Source organism: Eupeodes corollae, chromosome 1, assembly GCF_945859685.1.
Source record: "Eupeodes corollae chromosome 1, idEupCoro1.1, whole genome shotgun sequence".
NCBI lineage: Eukaryota > Metazoa > Arthropoda > Insecta > Diptera > Syrphidae > Eupeodes > Eupeodes corollae.
This window is the reverse complement of record NC_079147.1, coordinates 36888548-36898819: the sequence shown is the minus strand read 5'-3', so window position 1 is coordinate 36898819 and position 10272 is coordinate 36888548. Positions and strand designations below refer to the sequence as shown.

The 10272-nt window shown below is 34.0% G+C and overlaps 1 protein-coding gene across 1 annotated transcript in view; it reads left to right on the top strand.

Moving 5' to 3' along the window:
- The first annotated feature begins 380 nt into the window (after positions 1-380).
- Positions 381-10272, top strand: part of LOC129943014 (tubulin beta chain) — a 125581-nt gene continuing 115689 nt past the window's right edge. The window contains exon 1 of the mRNA XM_056052248.1: positions 381-925. Within this exon, the coding sequence (XP_055908223.1) occupies positions 869-925 (57 nt within the window). The 5' untranslated portion in view covers positions 381-868. The remainder of the gene's footprint in view (positions 926-10272) is intronic.

Sequence of the window (10272 nt, the reverse complement as noted above, 5' to 3'; positions counted from 1 at the left end):
ATAGACATAGGAAGAGGCAGAGAGGGTAAGGCGGGAAATGCAGAGGCAGAGGCAGACTGAAAACTGAATCCAATTGAAAGCATTTAAAACGGACAAAATAAGAGAAGGGGTACCCGTACCGGTACCTCCCCTCTACTTCACCACTGTTTTAACTCTAACAACAAGACAAAATACCGGTCATTGAAAAATTCCATCAGCATCAGCTTCCAACGAACCGACGAAACGAACGAAGAAACGCAAACGAAGAATCACCACCGCACCGCATTGGTCTTATACAGTCTCAGCCTCTGTCATAGTCACCGTTCTCAGACTCACTTAGATTATTTTTATCGACTTTACAAAAACAGCTACGCTGAGTGCTGCCTGTGCCTACCGCTCGTTTTCGTTCCGTGTTCCGTCAGCAGAGTCAAGTCGACAAGTCGTTGAGTCTTTCAGTTCGCTAACGCTATCGTACCGCTCGCATCATAGAAATTCCTGCTCTGGTACCACTGGTCTCAGTCTCAGGTCTGATTCTCCGTCTCGTTGGTTTTTTTTAATTATTGCTGTTTGTCGCTAGTTGCTCATTTCTTGACTTCACAGCTCATATAGCTTTAGAGCTCGTCGCTGCCTTGTCAAATTGACTGTTTTGTTGTAAAAGTACCACGTAGTAGTTCGCTTTTCTGTCGTTGCTCCTCGTGTTTATTCTGTGTTTTTTCATACAGTAAATTGCAGGAAAATCCATTTTCCATTTTCTATCCTAAATAGAAATAAAGTGAATACCTGGTGAGTGCATATCGATAGTATAACACAACAAGCGAGTGTACAAAGTGCGAATTAATTTATTAGTGATTTGATAAGAAATATTAATTAAAAAAAAAAAGAATCAAATATGAGGGAAATCGTTCATCTGCAAGCCGGCCAATGTGGCAACCAAATTGGATCAAAGGTTGGTGTGATTTATTTTTGATATGATATTAAATTATTACCTACTCGTACTGTGCTTATCTTTGACATAAATGTTATGAAATTTTTGATTAAAAATTGTTATTCTCTTTCATATTTATTTTATACATATTTATGCAGGTGCAATAATTAAGATAGGGAGGTTAGGAATTTTATAGGAAGGTAAGGAAAATTGCTATAAGACCATTTTGTGTCATTCTTGCTTCTTTTTTTTTGTGTCGTTTTTTTCTTTTTTTCTCGTTTTTCCTCCTCCTTTTTTGTTCTTTTCTATTTGCCCTTTCGCTGTTCTTTCGTGCTATTCTCAATTAAGTTAAGGCAAAGCTTTCTCTCTGGTGTACAGTATTTCGTGTTTCCTTATGTTTTTTTTTTCGTTTTTATTTGAATTTTCCTCTTCTCTTCCTTTTTGTTCATTCTTATTTTCGATGTTTCTTTTTCTGTTTTTTTAGTTCCCTGTTGCGCCGCAGCGGCTTTTGAAAAATTCCACGTGTTTTACTGTGTGGTGTTTTATGTCTGAAATATGCAAGCTTCCCTATATCCCTATAAAATACCGTCATTCTGATTTTATTTAAAACGTCACGTCACGTCCGTCATTGTCGAATGTCAATTCAACGTTGTCGTTGGCTAAGTTGTTGAATATTAAGAATACTTATAAAGCCGAATGGATTGTTTAAGGGGGTGGATAATGGGTGGAATGATGTTGGAGGAGCACTGCTCGCTGATTAGATTACGCAAGAGTGTTTCTCGGTTTTCTGGTCATACTCATAGTCGCTACTCGCTGTAGTCGTTTTTGTCGTTGAATAGCGCTTACGTCGTTTTTAACCTCATTATTGAATTAAAAAACCCGACTGATAGATTATATTATTATATCAACCTAGGAAGGAATATTATTTAGTTCTATTGGGCGCCTGTTGTGTCATCAGATCAGCTGCTTATTATTGCTTATCGTCTTATCGATCAGGCGGCAGAGGTTTGCTGTTTTTATTTTTACACTCTGGCCTTATTGATTGATTTTGATTAGGATTGCATCATGCCTTCAGTTGACTTATGTATGTTTTGAATTAATAAAATATAAATTCTAAGGAAAGGAAATTCCATTGTTATGAAGATGTAGACTATCATTATTAGGTACATGGGTAGGTTAGGTAGATAGATATGAATCTTTGGAATTGGAATTCCTTTTCGGTTCTATTTCAAGTCCTATAGGTTTAGGTACCTTCGTTACAGGGATAGGTTAATTATTTAGGTAGACTGAGTGAGATAGTTGGGCATTTTTCTATAACAACTATCAAATGTCTAGATTTTATGTACTGAACCTACCTATCTAACCTACCTATGGATGCGGATGACAAAAACCCATTCACACACATCTTAACATTTACATCTACGAGTATACAGATACATTTATGGATATATGTACGTGTTTACGGATAAGAATATTGTGAATGGTAAAGAACAAAATAGAATCTTCCATTGAACAAAATTGGAATATAGCGTGGTGCTGGTGTGGTGCCTGCCATAGCCATAAGCCATCGTACTTCATTTCATACCTACCTACCCAGTGTTTCAATAATAAAATAAAATATGAAGTGGTTAAAGAATGTTTTTTTTTTTTAAGTTAATTTAATGGGTACAGGCACAGGGTGTTAGTTATGTTAGGTTGATTAATTTATCTGTGGGTTCATGTTTAATGTTTATATAAATGCGGGTAAGGTTCATTAGTTACCTAGGAACCTACGTTTTTGTGTGTTATACTCGTATGTATGTAGGTACCTATTTAGTTTAATAGTAGCCTTCACCTTAGAATCTCGGGATTCTAGGAGCAGCTGATAAAAAATATTTTGTATTTAATGATCAGGATAATTCTAATTCAGATTAAAACCAAAACAAAAAGAGATATTGTTTTGGTAGATAAGGTTTCTACCTACCTACCCGCCTTAATAAAATTTTTCAAAAAAATTATCGGCATCAGAATTTCTGGGAATACCCTTGTAGGTACATGGTAAATAATGTACGTATGAATTAGATTAAAAAGAAATAATTACAGCAAAGGAAGGTACTTGGTTTTTTCCAACCAGGTAGGTACAAAAATTAAATCTGGGTCATTTTGGAACATGCACCTATGTCGTATAGGTATGTACCTAAATTCCTTCCGGCAAGACTGCACACTTTTCATATAAGGTAAGAAAACTAGCCTACAATTAGAAAAATCAAAGAGTTAGAGGTTTTTGAGATAATTTTCACTTTGCTTTTGGTATAAAAATATAAATAAACTAGGTGGCGCAACAGTCCATTTAGAACTAGGGCCTAGTGACTTACAACTTTCAACCATTCCTGTGCGCGAGGAATGTTTTCAGAGATGGAATGGACCTAGAGTTTATATGCCGAATCCGAACGGCTGATTTGAAAAAGCACTTTTCATGACAAGAATTACTCTTGGAGGATTTGCCTCGCAAAAGGCAGTACCCGTGAAAAAAGTTAGGTGGCACAAGAAGGGATTGAATCCAAGATTCCTTGCATGACAGTCCAACGAACTAACCACCAGGCTTTTAGTATAGCTTTAAAAAAAAAATTTACGATTTAAATTCAGAAACTTGAATATAACTCTCATCTCTGGGCTGGTGCTCCAGTAACTTGTTTAAGCCTCTTGGACAGTATTCAAAAAAGAGCTTTTAAAATGATTGGTGACATTAACATCATCAACTCGTTTACATCACTCTAACATCGACGCAAGGTTTCTTGCCTCACACTTTTTTACCGTTATTTTAACAGACTATGCTCTAGTAAAATAGCCAGTTGCATTCCTTCCCTTAAACAATTTAACCGTAATACCCGCGCTTCTAGAAATGCCCATCAGTTTACCCTTAAGCCCAACTTCGGCCGTACTACGAAGTACAGAGATTCTTTTTTTAGCCGTACTACGCGAATGTGGAACGCCTTGCCACGCTCTATCTTTCCCTGTCATTGCAATGTTCAGAAATTTAAAATCAATGTACACCGACACCTCCTATCCAACCCTTCCCCTTTTTCTTAATGCTCACACTGTGTCTTTGGCATATTAAAGGTATAAAAAACCCTTTTAGTGTTTGCTAATTATACAAAAAAATGAAAGTAAGTCCAGTTTATTCAGGAACACAAGATTTTGATCAGGGGGGGATCGAAGAGGCAAACTTATTCGAGAAGTTAGTAAGTAAAATGTTTTTAATTTTAGCTTATATATATTTGTTATGCAGATTAACAATTTGTATCATTATCTATTTCCGGAAACATTTTTCGGTTTACATTCAACAGATATCTACAAATCAAGAATTTAAAATTATTTAATTATATCATTCAAACGATCTTCGTTCACGAGTGATCTTAGTCATGTTTTGACTCTCCTCAGAGTCTTAAAAGTTCTGTTTAACGGACTTGGTGGTACACAGTAAAGAAACGAATGTCGTTACTTTGAAAAATCGTGTGGTTCTTGTACGATATCAAATAAGTCGAGTTTTTGGAGCCTCCCCAACGAAATTTTGTAATCTGGAGTAAAACTCCAAAATAATTTTGTATTTGTGTCCCACAATCGCCAGACTGGTGAACTTTGCTATGGTATTAGAAAAGAACAGTAATAGAATAATAATAGTAGTAATACAGTATTATAATGGATTTTGGGAAACCCACTGCCCTAAAATCATTATCTAAGTAATCATCAAGTCTAGTGGAATAACTGCCGCCATACCACTTTCTACGTATATCCTTGTAAACCTTGATTTAACATTGAAAAAATGAACTCACTAAATGCTGCGAAATGGGAATGTCAAACATTGTTTTTTTTTTTTGTAAAAAGATAGAAGACCCAGCCACAATGTTTTGTGTCAAAAGGTGTGCCCAGTCCACTAAAAATATTTTACAAACATTGAAAAACATTCTGAAATGTTTCTGCAAAGTTCTGAAAAATTCTTTAAAAACTAATTGGAAACAATTCCTAAACGTTTTTTAAACAACCTTAGGACGTAAACCTTCAAATGTTTGTCTCGTATTTGCTGTAATATCGGCATAACTTAAACATATAGGTAGTTTCTTGTTTCGGTCCAGACAAAAATCAGCGATGCTACGTAGAACAAAAATGTTGTCTACGGTGCAATATCCTTGTCTAAATCCAGCTTGAAATTCCTTCAATTGCTTGTTTGAGTCAATCCACGTTCTAAGTCGACTTTGCAAAACCGCAGTAAATATTTTGTATGATGCATTAAAGAAAGAAATTCCTCTATAGTTTGCAGGATCCATTGTACTACCTTTTTTGTAGATGAGAAAAATTAGAGCTTCCTTAAATTCCTGTGGTAGCATTCCGTGATCCATGATGTTGTTAAATATGTCCGTTATCTTGTTGATCAGCTCGTCCGACCCATACTTGTAGAATTCCGAAGGTATTCTATCGAAACCAGCAGCTTTACCATCCTTGAGCCTTAACCTCTTTCTTCTGGATTGTTCCGTCTAAAAGTTCCTCGTTAAAAGCTGGTTGTGCAAATTGAATCGTATCGCTACTCCGTAGACAAGTGATTGAGGAGTCCGAAATAATGCATTTTAGAGTCAGACAATTGAGATTTCTATTGATAACATAAACCTTGCCATTTATTTGTTGTGCTTTCTTCCAGAACTCACTCGTGGTCTTACAACTATTTAGGCTTTTAGCTTCATTTTTATAGTGAGATAATTTTTTCTCCTTCAGTAGGAAATTCCTTTTTTCAAACTCATCGTTGGCTCGCCTGTAACGCTTCCTTGCTACCATGCACTCTGAGTCAAACCAGTACTCTTTAAACTCACCACTTCGACTGTGCTTCTTAGGTTCCGTTTAATTCCATTTATCTCGAAAGGTTATACTTTGAGTTGTGACGATATTGCAGCAAATGAACAATATGTCTTTCTATAAAGTTTCGGAACATCGAATTAATTCTGGTGCATAATTGTTTTTGCCTGTTATCAGAAAAAAGGAAAATAGAAAACCTAAATACGAATAATTTTCAATCAATCCAACTCAACTAGTACGAATTTGAAAAATTGGCAGGTTCATACAACATAAGGGTCTTCATTTGCATTCAACTGCATTCTTTGAACGTCCTTTTTGACGAAGGCAATTAGTACATTTTCCAAATGTCATAAAATTCAAGATCGAAACCTTACTTTACAAAACTTTACCTTTTGTTGATCGGGCAAATGCTACCAATAACCTTATTGTCTACAAAATCTTCCTTAAGCAAGCTACAAATCCATCACGACTAATATTCAGCCCTATCACAAATTCCATCGTAATCGGAAACTTAAGAATTCCGAAAAAAAGCTATTGCCAAATACGTTTGGAGCGAAAAATCTCACACAATTTTGCACTATCAACGGATTTCCTGATACAGTTTTTCAGTTTTCGTAAAATTTTCCGATTACGATGGAATTCGAGATAGGCCGAATTATGTTTTTTAAAGACGTAAACAAAAAATTTAATAAAATTGTGCAGAAAATAAATGAATTACATTCATATGTACATATATAGTAATAAAGTTTAGCTTTTAGTTGAATGAAAAAACATGATCAGCTGTCATTTCAACATTAGAGGACTTAACTTAAAAGTTATCGAGACTTGTTTCACTAATAACTTTTCCGTCAACTTTTCAATAAAGTTGCCATGGCAATTTTTTGGCAGCTGGCCAATCAGATACTGGACATTTTCCTTACTTTTCAGTCCCAATCAATTAGCAGAAAACAGAAGGGACTTCATTTACAGTCAACTTTACTCTTTGAACGTTATTTTTGACCAAGGCAACTATAGTTAGTTTTTCTAATATTACTTATTTCTTTTCCAATTTGACAAGGAACGCTTTTACTCAAAATATCAAAAGGAATTGTGCAGAAAATAAATTAAAATTTAAGTTCATCTTTCAGTTGAGTAAGAAAACATGATCAATTTTCATTTTGACATAAGTTGGCTGGACTTAATAGTTAGGAACATTTTTCTTGCCTAACGTTCCACTCAACTTTCCAATAAAGTTGCCTTAATTGAATGGCACTTTTTTGGCAGCTGACCAATCAGATATTTAAACTTGACTAACTTTCAAGTCCCTTATTTCGTCTGAATTTTAATAACTTAATTTTACAGCTGCCAATCCTATTTTGACAAGTTGTTATCATGTTGAACAATTTCGCTATCGCTTTGCGGGCTACTTTTTTTTTAACGAAAAACTGAACTTCATGTGATTTATTTATTTACTGCAAAATGTTACTTAAAGTTTTGTGTAATAGAATTTCTTATAATAAATAAGTTCATCTTCCTTATAATTAAACTTGGACTCACACTTAATGTTGGTTGTTTTTTAGATAGTAATGTTATTGGTAGTTTCTAGTTTCTGAGCGATTAAAGAAAGTAAAGTTACAATTTTGAAATAAATCACACCTGAAAATGAAAATTGGTCTAAATTTGTATTCAAAGAATGCATTTGACTAAAAATTAAGTCCCTTATGGAAATCACCCTTTTGATCTTGTTATCTTTCGCCTTTGACTTGTTGCGAATTCTTTTGCACGAGTTAATTTAACACGTAACAAGTAACCGATAGCGATTAAGGGATGAAATGTTACAAATAAAAAAACCATCTGCGGCCGGTGGTAGACTTTTGGGGTGAAGATTACAGCATTTAGACAATTAAAAGAGTATTTAGAAGGGACCAACATTTCTCTTTGTGTGCTTACATATCTTAAAGCCAGCTGCCAGCATCTAATTTTCGAAGTAGCTATACCAATTCCATAAGTGATATATTGTAATATGCTATTCATAATGAATCTTTACAAGTCGAGAAAATGAAAAACATTAAACTTGCTCTGAGTTGCAAATTGACCTTTTGAGTTATAACTAGCAAGTTGGTCTAAAAATAGTTCTCACTGGAACACCTTGTAGTGGAATATTTTAAATAAGCTATACCCATATTATAACATTTGACAATACCATCTTAGTTTATGTTTTACCAAATGAAGATAACGTGTTTATTTTGTTTAAGAAAAGATTATTGCTCATCATGAACATTGTCCGACCACGCATAGCTTTATAGATAGATTGATATATATGTAGATAGGTACATATATCACTATAAAACAAAAACAAAAAAACAATAAATTAAAATTAAAGTTGTTTTATCTCCACGATCCAAAAATACCCACTTGTAACTTTTGTTGTTTTCGTCGAGCGTGTTTTATGTAGGTAGGCAAAACTGCTTTTTATTTTTAGACCGAATGCGTGGAGTTGATTCAACCAACGCAGCCGGTAAAGTTTTTTATATTTTTGTTTAATGATGCATCATAAGCCGGTAAAGCTACATAATGCTTACTTACATGATGCAATAATAAGTCATGACATCATTTAATTGGAAATTATTCAGTTAAATATCAGAAAGAATTTATTCCTCGAAAATAAAATAAAAATGTGTGTTCATATTTTTTTAAGCATTGAGAAAATTGAACCAATATGCTGTTGATGTGACGATCACGTACAAATTAAAGAAAGAAGAAATTGGTGACCAATTTGAAATGGAATTCTTTAGAATTTTACAGAAAAATTATACCAAAAAGAGTAAATAAACGATGACAGCAATGAAAGAGTAACATTTTTGTAGCTTAAGTGAGTCAAAATGTTTTTATCGGGTTGAATATTATTTGTTTTAAGTTACGCATTTTGAAATTTTACAGTCATTTATTTATTAAGTCATAATTTCCTAATTCTGTTACTAATACGAAGACTTCTCCCTTACTTCGGAACTTGTAAATATTTAAATATTTTGAATGCTTTTCTATATTTGACAATGAGAAGATTGTCATTTTTTAAAATTATAGATTGGGCAAGCTCAGACAACATAAGGGACTTTCTTTTCAGTCAACTGCATTCTTTTTATGTTAATTTTGACCATGACAACTAGTTAGTTCATCAAGTGTTATAAAATTCAAAGTCGAAACCTTATTTCACAAATCTCTAACTTCTATTGAAGTACAAAAGCTACTAAAAACATTATTGTCCATTAAGATCCGTATCTGGTATTAACTATTAATACTCATTTCTTTTCCAATTTTACGAAGAACCCTTTTACTCAAAACATTAAATAAGGCAGAAAATAAATAAATCAGCGTAGGAAATAAAGTTCAGCTTTCAATTGACTGAAAAAAACATGCTCAACTGTCATTTTGGGAAAAGTGGACTTGGCTCGACAGTAGGAAACTAACTAACTTTCCATTTCACTACCTTCAAGTCCTTTATGTAGTCTGAACCTACCCATTCTTTTGGTATTTCAGCGGGATTTATACATATGAGCTGTCATAAAAAAGAATTAGGCGGAGATAATTTTCGTGAAATTAATTTTTAGGACTTTCGGATAACAAAAGCTTGAACCAACTTAAATACACGTTTAATGTTAAAGCTCTATTTTAAAAATTAGTATGACATCATCTTATAAGATATGAGTTATGTACATATTTCAACCGTGTCGTCAGTAAAATTTCTATCAAACAATTGTCCGATATTGTATTGATCTTGTATTTTTTTAAATCCATTTTTTGTATTTTCAAATAATTGGACGATTTAAGACTAATTGGGTATCAGATGATTTAATTGGCAGAAAGTTTTTGAGCAGGAAACGATGAAATGAGAAGAAATAGGAAGCCACCGTCTGGCAAAATAATAAAAAAAGTTGAAAAGATTAACATTTATTCAGGAGATCAAGATCAAACGATGTTTGTGGGATGTAGGTTTTGCGGACTATAAGCTATGTATCTAAGGTAACGTTTTGGCAAAACGTTGGGGACTCCATTGAAATGGCCGTCAGCGAATGTAAAGCAAATGGGAAAACCTCTTCAATTTTAATCCGGACAGGGGAGTCGCAGCAATGTCTTGATCTCCTGGAAAATTCTTTGAGTAGATGCTGATTTTAGAAACAAGCAAAGTACTTCATTCTCTGTGATCTTTCAAAGAAATTGTCTTCGATTGAGTACATTTTTTGTGTTAACAGACAATCTTTAAGTCTCAGCAATTTTCTCCCGATTTTCTAATAAAAAATGTCAATAGGCCGCAGAGAACCAGGGCCTAGTGACTTACAACTCTCAACCATTACTGTGTGCCAGTAATTGCAGCGATTTAGTAAACCTACAGTTGATAAGCAGATCCAAACGGCTAATTTGAGAAGCCACTTTTCATAACAAAAGTTACTCTTGGAGGATTTGTCAATTCCTCGGATAAGGTAGTTCCCGTGAGAAATTAACCATCGTGCTACTGATATTACAGGGTATGGATTTTAGATAAATTAAATTCAACATCAGTTGTTCGT